General features: G+C 37.7%; 1 protein-coding gene and 1 pseudogene across 16 annotated transcripts in view; both read left to right on the top strand.

Moving 5' to 3' along the window:
- Positions 1-25,259, top strand: part of ERC1 (ELKS/RAB6-interacting/CAST family member 1) — a 520,764-nt gene that overhangs the window by 181,476 nt on the left and 314,029 nt on the right. For 13 of the 16 annotated variants that reach the window (XM_036301306.1, XM_036301299.1, XM_036301295.1 and 10 more), the window contains 5 exons: positions 668-805; positions 2,787-2,927; positions 4,114-4,254; positions 8,942-9,135; positions 23,351-23,362. In XM_036301306.1, coding sequence (XP_036157199.1) covers positions 668-805; positions 2,787-2,927; positions 4,114-4,254; positions 8,942-9,135; positions 23,351-23,362 — 626 coding nt within the window. The remainder of the gene's footprint in view (positions 1-667; positions 806-2,786; positions 2,928-4,113; positions 4,255-8,941; positions 9,136-23,350; positions 23,363-25,259) is intronic. The other 3 variants (XM_036301300.1, XM_036301301.1, XM_036301304.1) reach the window with 1 other exon arrangement.
- Positions 18,447-18,556, top strand: LOC118652183 (annotated as a pseudogene).

Here is a 25,259-nt window from a genome sequence, read left to right as displayed (position 1 = left end):
TTTTCCCCTCTGCAGAATAAAGCAGGCCCTTAAAGAGCTTATGCTAAATTGATGTTTAGATAAAAGATGATATAAAAATCTAACTTAACAGTATGAGTTAAGAATAGTTTTTCCTTGGTAAACACACAATACCGTATATAGTTGATGTACTGTAGAATTATATACCTGAAACCTGTATAATTTTATTAACCAGTGCCACCCCAATAAATTCAACAAAAATTATAGAAAAACCACAAATAGTTTTTCTTTATACAGTTGATTTGTTTTTCTTACTGTCTAGCTGTTCCATTCTCTGTCCTTCCTCTATTATTTGTGAAGTCATTCCTCTGGGAATTTACGCTATCATTTTGGAAGTAATCCAGTTTCTCATGGCTTTCCTCTCCATAATTCCTCTCTCTATCCACATCTCTCTATGATAGGTCTTTTCTTCCTTGTTACTTTATTTCTTTAGAGATCCATGTATATGTGTATGTGCATCTTTTCTCTGTTCTGGCTATAAATTCTGGGTTTAAAGTTTTGCTTGCAGTTCTGAAATCTTTAGGATTAAATTATCTCTACAGGCAACACACTCACAGCAGTCCTGATCTACCTGTTTCCAACTTAAAATTATTCTTGTTGTGACTATTTTAATTTCTTTTTTCCTCCTTAAATATATATGTACACTCAGATTGAAAATCTTCAAGAGCAACTTAGAGATAAGGAAAAGCAGATGAGCAGCTTGAAAGAACGAGTCAAATCCTTGCAGGCTGATACCACCAACACTGATACTGCCTTGACAACTTTGGAGGAGGCCCTGGCAGAGAAAGTGAGTGATTGGTCCAGACTGTTCACAGACACATTTCTTCTGCTTTCTCATTAATCTAATATTTTTTTCTAGTGATGAGACTTGGATATAGAATACTGAAGAAATCCCTTTGGGCAAAAGGGAAAAGAGCTCCCTGAACTGTTCTGACATACATAGTATAAGGGAAAAGAAATCTATTTCATTATTGCATTTTAAGTATTTGTCCCTAGGCAAGATGGATGCTACACTACAGGGCAGTGGTTGAAGTTTCTAGAATTAGCCATATGTTCCCCATTTATGATCTTTATTTTTGGTTTTGTTTGTTTATTTTGTTAATCTTTACCCATGGATATATATTTTTTAAAATATATTTTTATTGATTTTAGAGAGGAAGGGGGAGAGAGAGAGAGGTAGAAACATCAATGATGAGAGAAAATCATTGATCGACTGCCTCACTCTGTGGATTGAGCTGCAGCCTGGGCATGTGCCCTGACCGGAATTGAGCCCGGACTCTTCAATCCACAGGCCAACACTCTATCCTCTGAGCCAAACCAGGTAGGGCCTGAGGATATTTTCCATTGATTTTTTAGAGAGAGTGGAAGAGAGGGGGAGAGACAACGAGAGAGAAACATCCATGTGAGAGACATCCATTAGTTGCCTCCTACATGTGCCCCACCCAGGGTGTGTGGAGGGAATCGAACCTGCAACCGTGGTATGTGTCCTTGACCAGAATTGAACCCAGTGCCCTTAAGCCAATATACCAATGCTCTATATCCACTGAGCCAAACCAGCTAGGGCTCCATTTACGATCTTGTGAAGAAAAGGAAAAGTTATTTTTATATATGGTCAACTAGAATTTGGGGATATGGGAATAACAGACACTGACCATTAGGAAGCAATATATAATTAGTTCTCCTTTATTATGTTGCATTGGTACCTAATATATTTGTGGGTTTCAATTATTAATACAATGAATGTGTTTGTTCTTTTTCTAGTTTTGGCCTTGCTACTTCATTTTGCCTTTATGAACAAACCAATGTTTTCAGTAATGGTTGACTAAATAAAAAAAAAAAAGTAGCCCAACATGAGTGGTAATGAAGGATGTTTAAGGACTCTTAGTGGGGCATTTTAACTGGGTATTTTTAATTAAAAAATATTTTTTATTTATTTCAGAGAGGAAGGGAGAGGGAGAGAGAGATAGAAATATCAATGATGAGAGAGAATAATTGATCGGCTTGCCTCCTGCATGCCCTCTACTGGGGATCGAGCCTGCAACCCAGGGATGTGTCGTGACTGGAACTGAACTGTGAACTCCTGGTTCATAGGTCAACACTCATCCACTGAGCCACATTGGCTGGGCTTAACTGGATATTTTTAAAGGAATAGGGTCACTGTTCCTTAAGCCTCTTCTCCCTAGATATGGAGCCTCTCCTTAAGCCTCTTAGACTCACAATGTTTCAAATTGCCTGCCAGGAACCAAGGCTTGATTCCTGAATATACTGGTAAATAATACTCAGAGATATGCTTTAATTACTTAACTTCAAACTTCCTGAGTATCTGTTGACAAAAAATTTTAATGGTTTCTCTTTTCTTTATCCTTTTTATGTTTTAACTCAACGTATAAACTCCCCAACCTCTCGCCTCCCCCGCCTTTTTTTGGTATTTGAATTGTGAGTTGTTTCCATTGCCTTGTAGGCAACATATATTTGGGAGTTGAATAAAGGGAATTATTCTAAAAGAATACATACATTAGGGATATCTAATACTAGTTGACATTATGTGAAAAGAAACCCAAGGGAATCAAAATAACAAAGCCAGATCTTCGTTATAGCAAGGTAGGTAGGAAGGATGAATTTTTTACAAAGTAAATTATTGACAATTTATCACTGTCTTTTGAGTGAGGGATGGAAGTGTGAAATTTTATCTGATAAGAGTTGAATTATGGTCATATGATAAAAGTATGAAAGGAATTTTCTCATGTATTGATGTGCTCTCTCACCAGGAGCGGACAATCGAACGCTTAAAGGAGCAGCGAGACAGAGATGAGCGAGAGAAGCAAGAGGAAATTGATAACTACAAAAAAGATCTTAAAGACTTGAAAGAAAAAGTCAGCCTATTGCAAGGCGACCTCTCAGAAAAAGAGGTTAAGATCATCAAAATGGAATTATTTGGTTTGCTTAGTCAGTGCATTGTGTGTATATGCTGTTGGTGTTAATACATATAAAAAAGTGTTTGGATGATTTTCTTAATATTCCTATAGCAGGCCTTTTGGGGAGGCCTTTGGGTATATTTAAGGAAGCTTTGCAGAGACCTAGTAGATTGGATCATTTAATTCCTATGTCTTATCTCTTTCAGTGTAGGAATTGATTTCTTACTTGTTAGTGACATTTTTAAAGATCCTAAAATAACGGAAGCCCAGTTACATTTGGAGCAATATTGTGCTAATGGTAAGAAAGGTGATAGATGAAAGGAATATGCAAAAGGAGAATAATTTATTTACAACAGTTCTTACCATTGGCAGAGAAATGTTAAATGTTGACTTAATCTACTTTTATTTTGTTTTTGGAGAATCCTGTTAATGTGACATAAATAGCAAAACTGGCTAATGCCTTGTCTTCAGGTAATAATGCATGAGATTTAGGAACATCCTCAGGATTTTCTTTCTAAAATTTTTAAGAAAATTTATGGAAATTTAAGTTTCTAGTAGAATTTTTCTTCTAAAAGGGAAAAGTATTTTATATTTAAGTCAGTGTAACTACTGAGGTTGACTACTTACATTCACATAGCTTGATCTACTTCCATTTATTCTGTGGGAATGGATATATATTCGTTGAACTCATTAGAACATTATTCAATTGGTATTTCTTGGGAATTCATCTTATTTTAGTTAGGACTTGAATGTTAAAGTGAATTTTTTGTTGTTGTTTTTGTTGTTATTAATTCTCATCTGAGGATATTTTTCCATTGATTTTAGAGAGTGGCAGAGAGAGGGAGAGGCAGAGAGAGAGAGAAATATTGATGTGAGAAAGACACATCAATTGGTTGCCTCCGCACACGCTCCCTGACCAGGGCCAGGGATCAAGCCTGCAACCTTGCTATGTATCCTTCACCGGAATTAAACCCAGGACCTGGGCTGATGCTCTATCTTCTAAGCCAAACCGGCTAGGGAAAGTGAATATTGTTTTATATTTCATGTTCTTGAAATAGAAATATGTCACTGTATGATAACAGAAAGAAACTACTAGCCGCCAAGGATATAAATTTAAAAATTTAAATCTCCATTTTATTTATAGTTAATATTTATTCTAGATGTGTGCTGCTTTCTTTAGGCTTCACTCTTGGATCTGAAAGAGCATGCTTCTTCCCTGGCTTCCTCAGGACTGAAAAAGGACTCACGCCTAAAGACACTAGAGATTGCTTTGGAACAGAAGAAGGAGGAATGTCTGAAAATGGAATCACAGTTGAAAAAGGTTCAAGAAAAATTTTCCATTTTCTGGCATTGCTTTTAATAAGAACATAGCAGAAAACTCTACAATGTGCATATGTAATAACTTACCAGTGGAGTGATAATCCCCTAAAGTTCAAAATGCCATTTATACCTTGATTAATTATCTTAGAACTAGTGGCCTGGTGCACAAAATTCGTGCACATTAAAAGGGAATTAATTAGAGGAATATTTTAATATTGCTACTTGCCCTTTGTCTATAATAGAAGTGTCAGAGATGAAAGAAAATTAGTAAAATGTATATGAAAATCTCCCTCCTGTCAGAGTCTGGGGCACACTGCGAGACTCAGAGTCAAGTCCCTGCCCACTGCGCATGCCTCAAAATCATGCGAGACCCAGACCTGGCCATCCCCACCCCCGTCAAGCCCCTCAGGGTGGGGAGCGCAGCCTCACGTCCCCCGTCAAGCCCTGCTGGGCGAGGGGCGCAGCCTCAGGTCCCCCAGCTGGGGTGGGGGGCACGGCCTCAGGTACCCCGTCAATCCCCGCTGGGCGGGGGGGGGGGGGGGGGCGCGGCCTCAGATCCCCTGGCCTGGTGCTGGGCAGGGGGCACGGCCTCCGGTCCCCTGGCCCCGGCGAGGGTGTGATGACCATTTGTGTATTAGCTCTTTTATTAGATAAGATTCTTACCCTATTTTATTTTACTCCTAAGAATCCACAAGCTCTTAGAAAATTGACAGTTCAGAAGAAAATTAAAATATGCAGCTTCCTTATGGATGAAATATAAGGCCACAATGTAATGATCTCAGTTATCTGATATTTTTCTTCCATTGGCATTAGGTTTTCTAGAAGATACTTAACAGTGATAGTGACTCACACTGGTGAATTTAGGATATCATTTCTTTGTTTTTTGCCTCTCTAATATTTTATGCCAGTTTTATAGTTTTCAAAGCACTTTCCTACTTACTATCTCTGAGCTATCAACTCTATGAGAACTGAAACAGACTTTTGAACAGTTACAGTAGCTGTATCCAGTTCATATGATTACTAATGAAAAAGGGGATACAGCCTACTCTTGAGATTTCAAGTTTTATAATCTTTTCATATATTGGGTGTTTTCAACATAATATTTTCATAATGAATCATCATATAGGGTATACCAAAAAGTAAACTTAAATTCTAAAACTAATGAAAGGAAGAAAATTCAGTATCTTAAAGTTACTTTTGCACAAATAGGAAAGTACTTTTTTTTGAGATTAAGGATTCTGTTTATAACCAATTCAGATTTGATAGTTGGTGTTGTTTTTTTCTCACTGAAAAGGTGGAGGTAATTTTTAATCTAATATCTGAATATTGAAGGTAAAGCTGTTAGATATCTTTAGGGTTAATAAAACTGAGTGGCAACTATTAAGAACAATGTTTCATTATCATCCCAAACTTTCCTATTTATGACAATCCCACATTTTATGTTTGTTTATTTATTTACTTATTTATTTTTATTATATTTTAATCCTCACCTGAGGATTTTTTTCCACTGATTTTTAGAGAGTGGACGGGAGGGAGGAGGGGGAGAGAAATAGAGAGAAACATTGACATGAGAGAGACACGTTGATTACTTGCTTTCTGCATGTGCCTGACCAAGGGTAGGGATGGAACCTGCAACTCAGGTACATACCCTTGAAGGGGAATCAAACCAGCAACCCTTTGGTCTGAAGGCTGATGCTCCAGCTTCTGAGCTAAACCGGATAGGGTTATTTCTTTCTCTTTAATCTTTTATCATGATGATTCTACAGCTGGTCATTTATATGATCTCTGATATTTTAGAGTTAATATTTAGGTTCATGAAAAAAAGTTATTTTTGGGTGAAAGAAGTTGATGGCTTTTGCCAACTGCGACTTATTATCTGTTTTTCTGCCCATTTCCATTTTCTTTTCTTTCTTTCTTTCTTTCTTTTTTTTTTAATTAAATCTTTATTGTTCAGATTATTACATTTGTTCCTCTTTTTTCCCCCCATAACTCCCCTCCTCCCAGTTCCCTCCCCACTCTCCGCCCTCACTCCCCACCCACTGTCCTCATCCATAGGTGCACGATTTTTGTCCAGTCTCTTCCTGCATCTCCCACACCCATTTCCCCCCCAAGAATAGTCAGTCCATTCCCTTTCTATGTCCCTGATTCTATTATGATCACCAGATTATTTATTCACTTGATTCTTAGGTTCACTTGTTGATAGATGCATATTTGTTGTTCATAATTTGTATCTTTACCTTTTTCTTCTTCTTCCTCTTCTTAAAGGATACCTTTCAGCATTTCATATAATACTGGTTTGGTGGTGATGAACTCCTTTAGCTTTTCCTTATCTGTGAAGCTCTTTATCTGACCTTCAGTTCTGAATGATAGCTTTGCTGGATAAAGTAATCTTGGTTGTAGGTTCTTGGTATTCATCACTTTGAATATTTCTTGCCACTCCCTCCTGGCCTGCAAAGTTTCTGTTGAGAAATCAGCTGACAGTCGTATGGGTATTCCCTTGTAGGTAACTGGGTTTCTTTCTCTTGCTGCTTTTAGGATTGTCTCTTTGTCTTTTGCTCTTGGCATTTTAATTACGATGTGTCTTGGTGTGGTCCTCTTTGGATTCCTTTTGTTTGGGGTTCTCTGTGCTTCCTGGACTTGTAAGTCTATTTCTTTCACCAGGTGGGGGAAGTTTTCTGTCATTATTTCTTCAAATAGGTTTTCAATATCTTGCTCTCTCTCATCTTCTGGCACCCCTATAATTCTGATGTTGGTACATTTGAAGTTGTCCCAGAGGCTCCTTACACTACCTTCGTATTTTTGGATTCTTTTTTCATTTTGCTTTTCCAGTTGGGTGTTTTTTGCTTCTTCGTGTTTCGAATCTTTGACTTGATTCTTGCGCTCCTCTGGTCTGCTGTTGGGTGTCTGTATAATATTCTTTATTTCAGTCAGTGTATGCTTAATTTCTAGTTGGTTCTTTATCACAACATCGAGGGTCTCGTTAGATTTCTTGAGGATCTCACTACATTTATCGGCGGTCTCACCAGTCTTTTCGAGGGCCTTACTAAGTTTATCGGCAGCTTCTAGACAGTTCTTGAGAGACCTTAAAAGTGTGGTTTTGAGCTCTATATCTTCCATTTCTGACATATGCGTCCTGTTTCTTTGTCTCCGCATTTTTTTATCTTTTCTTGGTGCACTCCCTAGTGGTCTTTGTGCGGAGTCTTGTTGTAGTTAAGCCTTGATTGTCAGCAATACCAGGGGTGATTTGACCTCCAGGCTAACTGGCTATGAGAGCAGCCCATGGCCATTTTCACTTCATATTTTCTCTTGATTCATTCTGGATGAGTGCTCCTTTTTTATTTTAATTAATTACTGATGCTTCCCTATTATACTGCTTCCACAATGCCCTACTTCAAGAAGGAGATTGCTATTGTAGTTTTCTATTTATTTATTTATTTTTTTAAAAAAAATATTTTTATTGATTGCAAAGAGGAAGGGAGAGGGAGAGAAAGATAGAAACATCAATGATGAGAGAGAATCATTGATTGGCTGCCTTCTGCATGCCCCCTACTGGGGATCGAGCTGTAACCTGGGCATGTGCCCTGACCTGGAATCAAACTATGACTTCCTGCATCATAGTTGATGCTCAGCCACTGAACCACACTGTCCAGCCTCTGTTTTGTTTGTTCTTCATGTCTTTTTTCATGTCTTTTCTGCCTTGTCTGTTTTAATTGAACATTTTATATGATTTTATTTCTTTCTTCTCTTAGCATATTTGTATTTCTTAAACAAAATGATTGCCCTATAATATAAATTTTTGACTCTTTTTTCATCTTTATTGAGATAGAATTGACAAATAAAAATTATATATATTCAAGGTATACATGATGATTTGATATATGTATAACTGTGAAATGATTACCCCAATAAGCTAGTTAACATATCCATCATCATATATATTTACCTTTTTATGTGTGGTGAGAACACTTTTTTCTTTTTAATAAAAGAGATTAATTGACTTATAACACCAGTGAAGCTATCTGGCTCTGTACTTTTTTTGGGAGGTTCATGTTTATTGATTCACTTTCCTTACTAGTAAGCAGTCTATTTAGATTTTCTACTTCTTCATTGTTCAGTTTTGGAAGGTTGTATGTTTATAGAAATTAATTCATTTCCTCTTAGTTGTCTAATTTGTTGGTGTATAATTTTACTAGTAGTCTCATATGATCTTTCGTATTTCTGTAGTACCACTTGTAACTTCTTTTATTCTACTTATTTGAATGTTCTCTCTTTTTTTCTTGACTAGTCTAGCTAAAGTTTCATCTATTTTGTTTATCTTTTCAAAGAACCAGCTCTTATCTTAATTGATCTTTCCTATTGTCTTTTTAGTTTTTATTTTTCTTATTTTTTTTTTATCTTATCTTTATTTCCTTCCTTCTGTTAACTTTGGGTTTTGTTTGTTCTTCTTTTTCTAGTTCCTTGAGGTGTAAAGGTTGATTTATCTATGTAATATTTAAGCAGAGAAAAACTTTATAAATTGAAGACTAGCTATTAGATGTTTGATAATATCTTATTGAAACTTTATAAATTGAAGACTAGCTATTAGATGTTTGATAATATCTTATTGATATATAGATAGTTCTTTGGGGCATGGTTTGTCCACCACATTGTATGTATATCTGATAGAATTTGAACACTTTTCTTTGTAGGCACATGAGGCAACATTGGAAGCCAGAGCTAGTCCAGAGATGAGTGACCGAATACAGCAATTGGAGAGAGAGATTGCCAGGTACAAAGATGAATCTAGCAAGGCCCAGGCAGAAGTTGACCGCCTCTTGGAAATCTTGAAGGAGGTGGAAAATGAGAAGAATGACAAAGATAAAAAGATCGCTGAGTTGGAAAGGTAAGGAAAGGGAAGCTGAATAGGGTTTCACTTTTTCGAAAAGCTAAAGTATGGTTTTAAAAACTTAAATATTTTTGAGGGCATGCTCTTCAGTATATCTGGTTCTCTGAATGTAGGTTCATGAGTGCTTGATGTTACTTTATTATCCACTTTTTTCTAAGTCAGTGTAAATTCATTGTTGTAGTCTCTAAAAGGCAACACAGAATGGGAATAAATTGGGAAGCCATGGATGTCATCATTATTGGTTAGAAAGAAAGCATTCATTGATTAAGAAATTAAAATTTCTACTGGTTAATCAAGAGAGTACAAAAAGCCACTTGCTTCTTAATTATTTATCTATGTAAAGAACAGATGAGCCTCAAGTTCAAGGAGTTAATACTTTTTCATTGGTTCAGACCTGTATGTTGAGCTGATGTTCCTTTGGGCTATGCATTTTTCAACTTTTACAATTTGTATTGTAGAAAAGCAGGCTATTACATATATCAGTGCATAGATCATATTTTGAAGGCAGTTTAGGAGATTTGGATATGATATTTATGAGCTCTGACTTTGAATTCTTCAAAACATGCTGTGTTTGAACAGATCTAGTCAGACAGTTCTCTTGGAATTGGAATTGTTTTTGTCTTTTTTTCTTTCATTGGGGTGTATTATACTAGAGATTAAGCATATGCCTTTTGACCTCTTCTTTTACACCTACCACATATTTAACATAAATTCACAAGTTTGTAGAAGCAGTTCTTCCAGTGGAACTTCATTAATCGCCCATATTCTTCTGAACAGAGAGACTGACAGTGACAGAATGAAGTCACTAATCTGTCATGCAAGGTTGTAATTTTGTTTTAGGATTTGACACAAAGTTTCTTGGCTAACACCCGAAAAAAGAAACAGTTTTTAAAACTCATGTTTTGCTTATTGGCTTTGTTATTTGTTACTGAGCAACATTTGTTACTGAGTTTAAGATAGAAATAATCAGTTAAGGACAGTTGGGATTATATAATGCTTTTTGTTGCCAGATTTAGTACCGAGGTACATGTGTGTGACTGCTGTGTCTCTCACTATTTGCTTCTTGTGTTGCCATTCCACTACATCCTGTGTGTGGTATCTGTGGCCCCATAATTTATAATTTGAGTCTCTTCACCTTTCTTTTGATTTATCTTATCATGATCCTATTCCATTGGTGTTTTGGTATCTACATGTTTATATGTTTGTTCCCTTTTGACCATGCTGTTTCTCAGAAAGCCAGTCTCCCACATTTGTACCTTCCTTGTCAGATTTCTGTCCTTGCACCATCAGGAGCGTTTGTTTGGAATTCCTGGGAAAGTGAGTGTTACATAAGGCTACAATTCTGTACTAACTGAATTGCTACTGTTATTGTTGCTACTGCTGGGGCTTGCTGGGGATTTTGCTTGATCAGAGTTAAAGAATAGCCAGTTATATGTCAAGTTGAACTGTACTTCTTAGGTACATTGTTTGTGCATTACGTGTATGTTTCGCTGGTAAAATTATAATGTTGGCTATAATTTTTCTAGTCTTTTTTTTTTCTAGTCCATCTTTTATGTGGGTGTCCTTATGCTGGAATGCCCTTTAAATCCCTGTAGCTGGTGCAACTATGTGCTGCACTGTAATTCAGGATGTATAATTTATTTCTAAAGAGTGTTCAGCAACCTTCTAAGTGCAAAATTAAGGCAGACTGTTATAATTATTGAACTAAAGGAAATTTTTAGTATTTTTTAAAAATTTCTTAGTACTTCTTATGTAAAGATATCCAATATTAAAAGGTTTAGACTACATCATGAAGAATTCTCAGACTTATTTGTGGTCTTGACAAAAACAAATAGTCCCTTACATTGCTCTTATAGTAGTTCCTGTCAGAGATGAGTTAGTGCTGTATCACTGTCTTGACCTATTGCAATTTTAAATTTTATATATATATATGTATATATATATATATATATATATATATATATATATACATATATATATTTGATTTCAGAAAGGAAGGAAGAGAGAGAGAGAGAGAGAGAGAGATAGAAACATCAATGATGAGAGAGAATCATTGATTGACTACCTGCTGCACACCCCCTACTGGGGATCAAGCCTGCAACCCGGGTATGTGCCCTTGACTGGAATCAAATCCGGGACCCCCTCAGTCCGCTGGCTGACGCTCTATCCACTGAGCCAAACCAGCTAGGGCCTACTGTAATTTTAGAAAGAGGATTATATAAGTCCACCCATACATCTGTAAATATAAAATATATTTTCCAATTAAATCTAAGAAGTACTGCTTCTAAATTCCCATACTGTGATGTATATCACTTTGATTTCAACTAGAGAGGTAGAACTAGTAGAAGAAATATATACATACATACATATGATGTACACTATATACAGTATATGTTTATTACAAAGAATTGTAGTGTATACATGTATGTGTACTTATACATATGTCTATGTATATACTAGAGGCTGGGTGCACGAAATTCATGCACTGGCGGGGGTGGGTTTCCCTCAGCCTGGCCTGTGCCCTCCTGCAATCTGGGACCCCTCGGGGGATGTCTGACTGCCAGCTTAGGCAGTTGGACATCCTTCTTGCAGTCCGGAAACCCTCGCTCCTTACTGCCTGCCTGTTGGCTCCTTACCGCTTGGCTCACTGCTCCTTAGCACTGCCACAGAGGCGGGAGAGGCTCCCGCCACTGCTGCTGTGCTTGCCAGCTGTGAGCCCAGCTTCTGGCTGAGTGGTGCTCCCCCTGTGGGAACACACTGACCACCAGGGGGCAGCTCCTGCATTGAGTGTCTGCCCCTTGTTGGTCAGTTTGCATCTTGTTCCCCCATAAAGATTGCTTAGGCTTTTATTATATAGATACTAGAGGCCCAGTGCACGAAATTTGTGCACGGGGGGGGGGGGTGGTTCTCTCAGCCCAGCCTGCACCCTCTCCAATCGGGGATCCCTTGGGGTTGTTCGACTGGTTATCTTAGCTTTGTTTAAAACCTTGGGGGTGATCATAGTAGGTACAGTATCTAGATTTGGGGTTTAACAGTATAAGGTGAATGAGGGAGGAATTTAAATTCCTGAAGTTGGGCTTCCTGTTGGTAAGTTGAAAATTGCACCTCCACCCACCCCACCTCCTCAGGGAACTCGGGTAGTCAGACCCTTGGTCTGAGGATTGCAGACTCAGGTTCATAGAGGACAGGAGGCCCAGGCCCTGTCAAAGTGTGATCGGAGGCAGGGCTAAAGGACCCTACGGAATCCATCTCAGCTCCTGCCATCAGGCTTTGGAATTGTTGGGCTGGTACTGGATGTGAGGTACACTGACTTCCTGCAGAGGACTCGGCAGTGAGGCCCTGATCTGAGGAGCCGGCCTTGGGTCAACAGAGGGAGGATCCCGGGACCTGCTAGGGTTCAAGGTGAGGAACATGAGGGAGAAGAGAGGGACCCTGGACCCTAGAACAGAATCAACCCACCCAGGGCGGGATGACACCAACAGGCGATTTTTTTTTTAAGGGATCCGTGGTTTAATCGTGGTCTATGGGTTCCAGAAGAGGACAGAGAGAGAAGTAGATGCAAAAGCCAAGTCAGTACCTTAGCATGTTATTGATTGCACTTGGCGAGGGATTTGTCCCAGGAAAGTCTGTGCGCCCCTCAGGAGAGAAAGAAGCAGCAGGGCTGCCTACAGGGCAGTCTCAGGCTCCCCACGGGTGCGGGCTCCTGGAGCGGGTTGGCTGCCTTCTGTCCGCTTCCCGGGGTGCAGCCTGGGTGCTGGGCGCTGGTGCGGGTGGCTTGGGCTCAGCACGGCCCCAAGAACTTGCGTCCCTCCGTCCCTTCTGGGGCTGGCACCTCCTGGCTGGTTCAGGAGCCAGTGCCCGCAGTTCCCCTCCAGACGTGACGGCCCTAGGCTATTATTAGTATACACACCACACACACACACACAGAAATTTATTACAAGTAGTTGTCTTGCATTATTGTCGGGTCTGGCTAAGCAAGTATGAAATCTGTCAGGAAGAGATCGCTGGCAAGATAAAACTCCCATGGCCATGGGCCAAAATTGTTGTCCACAGGCAGAATTTTTTTTTCTCTCTTAGAGAACCCTCAGCACTGCTTTTAGTGCTTTCCTAAGGATTCAGTTAAGCCCACTCCGATGATCTGGGATAATATCATTTACTTAAAGAGATTACAGGCTTTAATTATATGTGCAAAATACCACCACAGCAACACACAGCTTTGTGTTTAAATAACTGGGCCTTAGCCGAAACCGGTTTGGCTCAGTGGATAGAGCGTCGGCCTGCAGACTGAAAGGTCCCAGGTTCGATTCCGGTCAAGGGCATGTACCTGGGTTGCGGGCACATCCCCAGTAGGAGATGTGCAGGAGGCAGCTGATCGATGTTTCTCTCTCATCGATGTTTCTAACTCTCTATCTCCCTCCCTTCCTCTCTGTAAAATATCAATAAAATATATTTAAAAAAAAAAAATAACTGGGCCTTGTAGCCCAGTGAAGTTGACACTTCAAGAAAGCCATCACCAGTGGTTCTGAATAGTCTTTACAGATCAATTTAAGGAAAACAACAACAATAAAAACAAAAAACTAGAACTTGACATGTTCTCATATAACTAGATCAATTCGGATTAGCTTCAGGAACCCTGAATGTAATTGAAAATTTCTAAAGCGAGCATATGAGAGGCTTTTTAAAAAAAAGATTCATAATGAATGGGCTTTTCTTTGGCATAATGTTTAACATATTTAGTAATGTACTAACATTCTGATAGAATTCTGATATTAACATCTTTTCAGACTCCTGAAAGAATTGTTCCTTGTCTACGTTGTCACTCATGCTATTCCTTTTAGCTAAGTACTCATGCTATGGCAGTATACTGGAAGAATTGTTCCCCATGCCATATATTGGGTTTTGCTCTATAATACAGAGAAATTAATGAAACCACAGAGTTTGGTATTTGCAGCAGAAACCCTCCCTTCATTCTAATATGAGGGTTACTTAGGTTAGATTCAATTTATCATTCAAAAACTTTTACATGTAGAGAATGGCAATCATCTTCTCATTTTCATATAATGTAGGTATCAAAGATTGCCTTTGGTTTATCGAAGTTAGGATTTTTCATTGATCTAAAGAATAGAATTGTTTATTTTATAACCTAACTAATTGCTAGAAAATAGGGATTTACTGTGTTCCCCAAACTGTGGGAATATAAAAACTAGGATTTTAATGAATATACTAGTAGGTTTTATATTGGGGTGATTAAAAATTTGGCAGAGGGATTAGCAGTGAGAAGAAAGGACATACTTTCTTGTATATCCTTTAATCTTTGAAAGCCTTGAAGTTCTTTTTATTCCTCATTCCTTTTGCTTGGCTATCTTTCCTTTAAATATGCATCTCTAAAAACACCAGTATTGATATGATTTTTAGTTATCAAGCTCTTGAAAATACCTAATTTGTGAGTTTAGTTTTTCTCTCCATAACCCACTCTCTTTTCAGTCATAAAGTATGCCCTTTCTTTTTTCATTAAATAAATAATTTCTTACAGAGGCTCTTATTTGCTGGTGACTGTTCTGGGCTCTGTGGACACAACACGGAACAAAACAGATAAAAATCTTTGCCTTTATGGAGTTTATAATCTAGTTGAGAGTGAATAGACAATAAAAACTAAAGATGTAATTGTCAATGGGTGGTGAATATCATGGGAAATACAATGCAGAGTAAGGATATGGAGTGTGAGGATTTGAGTGGTTGCTATATTTATGAGGTGGGCAGGAGAGACCTCTGATATGGTGATATTTGAGTAGACACTTCAAAGAGGGGTTCTTTTCTTTAGAAGTCTTCAGAATTCCTTAAAGAAACTTACTTTATTGAGGTATAAGTTAACACACAATAACTTTTGTGTGTAACTTATTTTTTTTGAGATTTGACAAACATAAATCTGTGCAACCACCACTGCTACATTTCCTTCACCCTCAACAGTTCTCTCATATCCCTTTGCAGCAAATTTCTTCCCATCCCTAGCCCCAGCGACCTCACAGCTAAGAAACACCTTTTAAATTCACTTAATACGTTATACTTTAGCCCCTCATTTTGCCTTAACTTTTAGCTTTCTGCTTTCCTTTTTTTGTTGTTGTTTGGAGTTGGGAATAAATGAACACAACCCCAAGTTTTATAGTTTCCTTCACTCACAGCTCCAGGAGTGGATCCTGGTTCATTTAATCAGTCAGTGTAATAGCATTCTCTTTCCCATTGAGCACATAATCCGTTAAAGTGACTTGGGAAAACTACAGAAAGGCTTCTGGGGAATGATGTTTTAATAAAGAAGACTTTCAAGAAGAAAGGTGGCCTTTGTTTCAACATTATCATGACTGGATGTGATGACTAGAACTGCTGGCGCTACCCTTCGATCAACCTAAGATGAAGCCAGCAGGCAGAGGGTGAGAGGGAAACCAAAGAAGCAGAGCCAGAACCCCAATGGGCTGTTCCTGAAACTAGACTTTTTGTTATGTGAGGTAGTACATTTTCTTATAGTTTAAACATTTTGAAACAGTATTTTCTGTTATTTGCATTCAAACCATTAACAGCTATTTACAAACTCCCTCTCTCTCTCTCTCTCTCTCTCTCTCTCTCTCTCTCTCTCTCTCTCTCTCTCTCTCTCCCCCCCCCCCCCCTCTTCTGATAAGAACTGAATGTGTTACAGCAGAGGCAGTAGGGCCCTGACCTTGGTCAGGGCTCTTTGTCTACCTAATACCTTATGAATAAAAAAATAACTTCCTCACTGTTTGACTTAATTTTCAAATCAGGAATGATACTCTTGCTATGCCTATTTTGGTTCTTTTAAAATAGGCAGTAATTTGAGGGTACCAGTTAAAGCCATCATAAATTATTCTGCTATGCCATTATTTTCAGATATCCCCACATTTCCATCCTACTTTTCCTTGTTTTAGTCTTGTCTTCCCCATTTTATTCCAACCCAAATGCCTGAAAAAGATCTCATTCTGTCACTTTTTGAAAGGGGCATTATAGAGCAGATTTTTGCTCCTAGTTAGGCAAATAATTTAAAAGGGAATATATTTTGAATTTTTAAAAATAAATTTATATTGTGACAGAGGTGGCCATATTTAACCTTGAAATGTGGACATTATTCTTACTGCATTTGGATTCAATGAACAATTCTTTTTCTGTCCTTTAGTAGAAACATTAAAGAGCAAATTGACACATATTTTAGGTGGAGTTTTCCTGTAGGAACAAACTAGGGACACTAGCTTCATGTTTCATTTGTTATGTATCAGGTAGATCTTATCTTCCTAAGAAAGGTGCCCCCACTTTTTAGTGTAATTTCTTTAATAGTATTTATAGTTGTGCATTTAAGCTACCCCTTCTTGCATCATGACTTTTTTGTTTGTTTTTGGAAAGGATTCTTATATGGATTTTAAACATAAGGATAAGGAGGTGAGGCCAGAGTTTAAATGACTGGTTCTATATTAAATATGTAGGTAGGTGGTAATAGAGTTGTGGTTAAGAATTGCAGAGTCTGTTCTCTTCTACCATTTCTCCCTTTGTTCAGTTTTAATTAATGAGCCCACTTCCTAGAAGGGGAGGGAAAAGACAGATGATGCAGAGGCTGTTCCCTTGAGAATGTTGATGAGGCTTTTTTTCCCCGCACGTGCTGGAATGCCCTCTTGTAGCACAGACACTTTCAGACTGGCACGTGGGTTGCTTTGCTGGCCAGGTGCCAGTTTTTCCACATGTCTGACTCTTAGACTCTTTATTAGTCTGGACTCAGTAAAGAGATACTTCTGGCTCCAGAATTCTAAGACTCCCACAAAGAGCAGCTATTGTCATTTCCTTTGTAAATGATGCTTGCAGAGGCATTCTTCTACAGCTCGTCCAGGACTAGAAATTTCAGTGACAAGGTTTCAATTCAAAGTCTGATTGAGCTCTCCTGGAGAGTAATACTTAACAGTACCCAATTAATATGTGCCCGAAGATACAGGATTATCATGGAGAAGGGGTTTCTTGTTCAACTTTAGACTCTTAAGTCTGGTCTTTTAGTTTTTGAGACCAATATTAAATGATAATAGCTTGAGAGTTTGATTGGAAGGCTAGTAGATAATTTTGGATCCTAGACTGCTAATTTCAGTTCCTTGAACTCTAGTGTAGATAGAGATACAAAATGGAAAGGAAAAGCCTAGGATATTGTATTGCTGCTGTGACTATTCTGAGGAAGACAAGAGAACCAAGATCAATTTTGTTATTCATTCACATAGTATACTAGAGGCCCAGTGCATAAGATTTGTGCTCTGGGGATGGGAGTGGGGGTCCCTCAGCCTGTTCTGCACCCTTTCACAGTCTGGGACCCCTTGGGGGATGTCTGCCGGGGGATCGGGCCTAAGCCGGCAGTCAGACATCTCTCTGGTAATCCCGGATCCCTTGCACCTTACCGCCTGCCTGCAGTGCTCCCACCACTGCTGCCGCTGGGCTCGCCGGCCGGCCGTGAGCCCGGCTTCTGGCTGAGTAGTGCTTCCCGTGTGGGAGTGCACTGACCACTGGGGGCAGCTCCTGCATTGAGCGTCTGCCCCCTGGTGGTCATTGTGCATCATATTGACCGGTCGTTCCTGCATTCGGTCAATTTGCATATTATGTTTTTATTATATAGGATAAATACACACATTCTTGGTCTAGTCATATAAGCATAATGAAGGGAACTTAATTTTTCTGTTTTGTGATGGTTAATGTTATTTTCTTCGCTAACCATCTTTTCCAGACCTCACCTAAAACTGTTTGTTCTAGGCTTTTACATCATGATTAAACATACATTTTTGTGGACTAGCAAGAAAACCTAACCTGTACTTACAATATTGTTTCCAAGGGAACTATATTCTGATTTATAAACAAGTGACTTATAAGTGGTTTATGATGTATTCATAAGATTTAGAGCTACTTAGTTGAGTGTTTTTTAAAGCAAGAATGTCCCTAGTTTGTTTAGGATTTAGGCCCCTTGTAGTTAGCCCCTGAATAAATGGTCTTAACTGCTTAAAGCAGTAACTTTTAACCTTATTTTCGTAAGTGACAGGAATCTGTACTTTTGTAGGTCAAGATCTAATGAACTGTGTTAAACACAAAGAATGGGGCTTTTTTCTTATCATGCCAGGAGTGAGATTTAATTCAGGGTATTATTTGCATGCAAGTATGTGTAAGAGAAAGAACTTTTCTGGTGGTAGTTGCAGAAATTAGGGAAGATAGTTGCTAGGCTTGGACCTCATGGCTCAAGTATATGGCTTCTTCATTTTTTAATTTATTTTTTTAAAGATTACTGGATACTCTGGTTTCTCTTCAGATCGCATAAATCTTTTGCCTTTTACTAAAGATTACTGGTCTGAAATTTTATGTAGTGAAAATGAAGTTATTTTTATTTTTTTTATAAATATTCTAAAATGTGTTGGCAAACTTGAAGTAGTTTGCAGGATGATATTTCCACAATTTGGTTTGATAGTAGAATTAACTCTCTGTTTTCTTAAAAAATGGACCTCAAACTTAGAAGATGAATGCTATTTTCTAATTTGTTTATTCTTATTCTTTTCTCTTTGACTAAATTTTTCTTTCCCCTTTTTTATTTGAGAGAACCTCCTTTTAACTGTTATCTTTTAAAAAATTTTCTTTTCTTTTCTTTATTGATTAAGGTATTACATATGTGTCCTTATCCACCGCTTGCCCACTCCACCCTAACTGTTAACCTTTTTGAGGAGAAAATTTAACTGATCTCACTTAGGTAGTAATTTTTTTTTTCTTTATTTGTGCTTTTCCTGTAGTATCTATCACATTCTGTCCTGTGACTACACATTATTGAGGGTTCAATAAACATATATGATACAACATAGAGACAGAACTACTTTATTTCACCATCTAATCATCTCGCATTTCTTCCCTTTTCCTTCCCATTGCCCGCCATATTCAGACCTTTCATCTAACAGATGGAGATTTAATAGTCCTTTATACACTTACTAAAGGCCTGGTGCATGAAATTCGTTCACGGAGGGGGGTGTGTGTCCCTCAGCCCAGCCTGCACCCTCTCCAATCTGGAACCCCTCTAGGGATGTCTGATTGCCTGTTTAGGCCTGATCTCACAATCCAGAACTGCTGGCTCCCAACTGCTCACATGTCTGTCTGCCTGCCTGATTGCCCCTAACCGCTTCTCTCTGCCAGCCTGATCACCCCCTAACCACTCCTCTGCCAGCCCGATTGCCCCTAACTGCCCTCCCCTGCTGGCCTTGTCACCCCTAACTGCCCTCCCCTGCCGGCTTGTCACCCCCAACTGCCCTCCCCTGCCTGCCTGGTCACCCCTAACTTCCCTCCCTTGCCAGACTGGTCGCCCCTAACTGCCCTCTCCTGCCGGCCCGATTGCCCCTAACTGCCCTACTCTGCAGGCCTGGTCACCCCTAACTGTCCTCCCTGCAGGCCTGGTTCCCCCCAACTGCCCTCCCCTGCAGGCCTGGTCGCCCCTAACTGTCCTCCCCTGCAGGCCTGGTTTCCCCCAACTGCCCTCCTCTGCCGGCCCGGTCACCCCTAACTGCCCTCCTCTGCAGGCCTGATTGCCCCCAACTGCCCTTTCTTTCAGGCCTGGTCCCTCCTAACTGCCCTCCCCTGCTGGCCTGATAGCCCACAACTGCCCTTCCCTGCTGGCCATCTTGTGTCCACATGGGGATGGCCATTTTGTGTGTTGGAGTGATGTTCACTTTGCATATTACTCTTTTATTAGATAGGATTATACTGAAAATGTTATTATTTTTATATTCATTTCTTCTCTCTGCTTGTAATATGTTTACAATTGTACACGTACTTTTCCTTCTGTAAAAGTTTAAGTAAATTCATAAGCTATAATGTTCTTTCTTTCTTTTTTTTTAATCCTCACTTGAGGATATTTTTCCATTGATTTTTAGAGAGGGAAAGACAGAGAGAAACATTGATGTGAGAAAAACACATCGATTGGTTGCCTCCTGTACGAGCCCCAACCAGAGATTGGGCCGGGGAGGACCCTGCAACCAAGGTATGTGCCCTTGACCAGAATCGAACCTGGGACCCTTCAGTCTGAAGGCCAATGCTCTATCCACTAAGCCAAACCAGCTAGGGCATGCTATAATGTTCTTACAATTTAATATAATTCAGTGGGATTACTTTTCAATCTGCAGGGTAAATAAAACAAAGATAATCATTTTCCTGTTTTGTCACAATGAAATGCCAGTTTTAACTCTGAGTTTTACAGTTTAACATTTCTGGAACTGGGATACATGTATAAATAATGGCATGGCATAATTGGCTTGGTGTAGTTTTTTTTCTTTCTTGGTGCATAAAGTAATGATACATCTTCTGTTCTTGGTAAATTGATATTAAAGGTGCATGCAAAGAGAGTGGATAAAATTCTTTCACTGAATGTGAGAGGGGAAGAAAGTATTTCCAGCCCGGCCAATGTGGCTCAATGGTTGAGTGTTGACCTATGGATCTGGAGGTCACAGTTCAATTCCCTGTCAGGACACATGCCTGGCTTTCAGGCTCGATCCCCAGCGTGGGGCGTATATATTTTAAAAAAGAAAGTATTTCCATATTAACATTATTTTCTCATGTATTCCCTTTAAAATGTGTGTAACCAAAGAAATATATTTATTGTTATGATTAGATATGCAAATATTTTACATCCTGGAAGTTTATTTTTTTTAAAAGATCTAAAACATTTTTTTGATCTTTTCATTGGGAAAATGGGCTTTATGTTTGTGATTATTTTATATTGATATCACGATATATTTGGGCATCTATGGCACAGTGTAACCTGAAATGTAAACCTATGTATTTAGTCTTCATATTTGTAAGTATATCTCCATAAGGAAATCTTGAATTGATACTCAGTTTAATGTCTTAAAATATATTCCATATAGTAATTAATATTATTCTGTGTATAGGTTTGGCATAGACTAGTATGCAATTCATGCGGAAAATGGTTCCTTAGAGAATAATGTTTTTATTTTAAAATTTATGGTTTAGATTTGACTCATGAAGTATAATGTCAGAGAATATAACCTCAATGTAGTTGAAGAGAAATGACTGGTGCTGCTGTAATGGTTGTGTATCCCTGGTTGAGGGAAAATGAGCTGTGTTTAAAAGAAAAAAAAGAAAAGAAAAGAAAGATGCTAAGAGTATTACAACTGAACATGACTGGTTCCTTACCTGATCCTGCTTGCTTTAGCTTGCTTTCTGGGGGAACTGCTTGTTTCTTCTTCTTTCCTGAATTTCACTGATTTCATTTAAAAGAAGAATAAATTGCACAGCTTTACATAGTCAATTCTATGTATATGTTTCTTGTGGGTACAACTTGTAATTTGTTGCTACAGTCTTGATAGGCATTTAATAGTACTTAAATTTTTACTTGAAAGTATAAACACTAGAATTATATATTGTTATTTTATGTGCATATTTTTTCTCCTAAATTAATTTCCCTAAAGCTATAGTTTGATGCCAAAGTGAAATATGACTCATGAATAGTAAAATAGGTAAAAAGATTCTTAAAGTTGTTCACTGTTGACAGGAATAAGCTTATTTTTTAAAAATGTATTTACCTAGCCCTAACCAGTTTGGCTCAGTGGATAGAGCGTCAGCCTGCGGACTGAAGGGTCCCAGGTTCGATTCCGTTTAAGGGCATGTACCTTGGTTGCGGGCACATCCCCAGCGAGGAGTGTGCAGGAGGCAGCTGATCGATGTTTCTCTCTCATCGATGTTTCTAACTCTCTATCCCTCTCCCTTCCTCTCTGTAAAATAAATAAATAAATAAATAAATAAATAAATAAATAAATAAATAAATAAAATTAAATAAATAAATAAATAAATTGTATTTACCCATGTCTTAGATAAAGCCTTGCATCTATAGATTTCAGTTAGTGTCATTGTTGATCTGAAATTATTCTATCTTAGTGCATCATAACCAGTAAAAAGATAATTGGGAACAATCATTTACCCTCTTTTTTACTTTGAATATTGTATTGTACACTGTTTTTTATGTGCCAAAGAGTCTTGGATTTTTATAGATAGACATCTGTAAGCATCACAAAACATTTAAAGTATCCCTAGATAGTATGCTGGCATACCTACATTCTTATCCTAGATCTACCACTTACTCACTGTGATTGTGAGGAATTTAAAATTTTTCTTTGTTTTTCATCTTTTTATCTTATATAATGGGGATAAATATATTATTTCATTATTCTCACAACTTTTAAAAACTCATTTTAAGTACTGAAACATTAGAAAAATTTAAAAATACAAATTGAAATGGTGCTTGCATTCAAGAAATATGTTTAAGGTAAAATTTAGATTTTGAAGATAATGTTGATGACACTGGCCATTAAAAATCTAAGTATCTGTAGGATAATAGTAATTTCAGTGACAGTGATTAATTTTTAAAAAGGTAAACTGTCTGCTACTATAAAAAGTAATATTGAATCACAGGTTTCATGCTGTGTAGGAATATTAAGCATGGCTACTTTGTTCTTTTACTGCTGAGCAGCATTGGAAATGAATTGATGTTTATAGAGCCTTATATTTTTCTTCCTATTGCTTTTAGGTTGCACCAGTTGAGGTAGATTTGAATTGAAAAATAATGCATTTGGCGGGAAAATTTTAGTTTTCACATTTGAGAAAATTATATTTAATTCTTCCAAATAAATTAGAGTCCTGTATTCTACAAAATATCCAAAGTTGTCAGTGTTTTTCTGCGTTTGTTTATGGGTAACTTGGATCCAAGAAATAGAGTGGGATGGGTAAAGGAGTAGTCACTTATAAGGTGGGTGTGTGTACAACTAAGCTGCCCAAAGTTGTGAAATCACTTAACTACTTAAATGGAAAGGAGGAGCATTAATCTTCTCTTCTTTTTCTTAGGGTTTAACAGTTTTTTCCCATATCCCAGTAAGTGGCATATTTTAGATAAAATTTTTTTCTGTAGAAACTTACATTAAGGTACAGTGATGTAATCTAATGTAAAAATACATTTGTTGAGAGTTGGAAATCTGAAATTACTAATTTTTAGTGCCTGTGCAGAATCTATGACTCCTTGCCCTTCTTTAATCTTGTCCTTTGTTTGTCTATGTCTATGAATAATATTATTTTTGAGTATTGTTTTTATTAATTCTTTCTAACTTTCTCTTTCACATTTTCTTCCTGGATTTGCTGTTTCCTTCAGTCTCACCTCAAGGTCAGTATGATTGTATTAAAACAAAGACTTTTGATAGAGCATTGTATGCAAACATTATTTTGAGCTGAAATGATAGAACTTATTCCAGGAAAGCAATGTCTAGAAATCTAGTTACAAGTGCATAAAATGTCAGGAGTTTTTGGTTTACCAGAAGAGTGGACTCCAAGTTCTTTGCTTCAAAAGACAGTAAGGATAATCAGAAAGCAACAATCCGACCAAACACAATTTTACTGGAAAAAAAATGAATGTGAAAGGAGCCACCAGGGGAGTGAGGAGGAAAAATATATTGTTTTAATTTAAATAAAATTTCATCAGAGACATTCAGGCTAATCATATTATATTAGCAGGGTGAAGTGCAGCATGAATTATGGAGGGAAAGTTGCCACAGTGTGAAGAACATTTGAATTATTTCACATACACAAACCTACACACAAATCTTTAAATTTTGAGTTTGTTTGGTGATTCTGCTGATGGTTGAACTATTGATAACAAAAACAACTACCTCTACTGCTATTTACATGTGTCAGAGGTACCACGTAGAAGCTTTACATCTTCATGAGTAAGTAAATTAGTAAGAGAAGCAGAAAATAATTGGAAACCTGCATTTTAAAAGTTTCTCATTTTGCATATGATAATATAAATGAAAATGTGAGAATTTCTGATAGGGTTTGGAAAATGATATTGCTAATACCATATGCATTTTATGTAGTGGCTCGTCTTTAATAATAACATCATATATATTTACTATTTAGAAAAACACCTGTCTGATTTACAAATAGCTTATGGGTTTACCCCGGACAGATTATTTTAATGAGGAATTGTAAATAGGGAAGGTGATTTCTCTAAGGTCAACCAATAGTAAGTGGTGATACTTGAATTTGATGCCAGATCTTCTCATTTCAATTTCAGAACTCTTTATGTTATGTGCACTGTAGCCTAAGAGTTAGAATCTGACCTATGAAACCCCAGATTGCTTGAATTTTCTTAGGTAGATTTCTCATCTGTAAAATTGGGATAGTTATCTAAAGGATTGTTGTAAACAGTGATAGAGTTCATACAAAGAGCACTTAGAACAGTGTCTGGCACAAGGTAAGCAATCAATAAATGTATCTATTATAATTACTCCTTTTTGTTTTTTTCATGGAATCCTATTTGATCCAGGGTATCATAGCATGATGTCAAGCATTTCAGGTTCTTTAAAATACTATACTGATTATATTAATCCAAACTAGTGTCAATAGAAAGTGCAAAGTAGAATTTCAATGCAAAATTGTGTATGTGTAGGAAATAAGAAAAGAACACATATTTCTTCTATATTGATATTTTAAGACTCCACTTATCTTTTTAGATGCTAAAATTTCTGTCATAGGTAGAAAGATGAAGTTGAGGCTTTTTAAGAAGATTCTCTTTCCCATTTCTACTCCCTGACATTTTGTCTCAGTATTTAAATTGCAAACTTTAATAATATTTCTGAAAAAGTCCCTTATCTTTGAATCTTTTAAAAATAAGCAATTTGTGGGGTATAAGTACATTTAAAAACAAAACAAAATAAGACTCTCTTTCGTAATTAATTATACTAATCTAATTCATGAAGGTGGTTCTTCAGTCAGATCTATACTGTCTTTTTTCTTTCTCTCGTAGCCATGTCCTCTCCTGCTTTACCGATAAGTAGAGCTGGAGGGTATCAGCAACCTTAACATTTCTATCTTTTTTTTTTTTTTTAAATATATTTTATTGATTTTTTACAGAAAGAAAGGGAGAGAGATAGAGAGTCAGAAATATCGATGAGAGAGAAACACCAATCAGCTGCCTCCTGCACATCTCCTACTGGGGATGTGCCCGCAACCAAGGTACATGCCCTTGACCGGAATCGAACCCGGGACCTTTCAGTCCGCAG

This window comes from Myotis myotis, unplaced genomic scaffold, assembly GCF_014108235.1.
Source record: "Myotis myotis isolate mMyoMyo1 unplaced genomic scaffold, mMyoMyo1.p scaffold_m19_p_3, whole genome shotgun sequence".
NCBI classification, from domain to species: domain Eukaryota; kingdom Metazoa; phylum Chordata; class Mammalia; order Chiroptera; family Vespertilionidae; genus Myotis; species Myotis myotis.
This window is presented reverse-complemented; position numbering and strand designations above follow the sequence as displayed.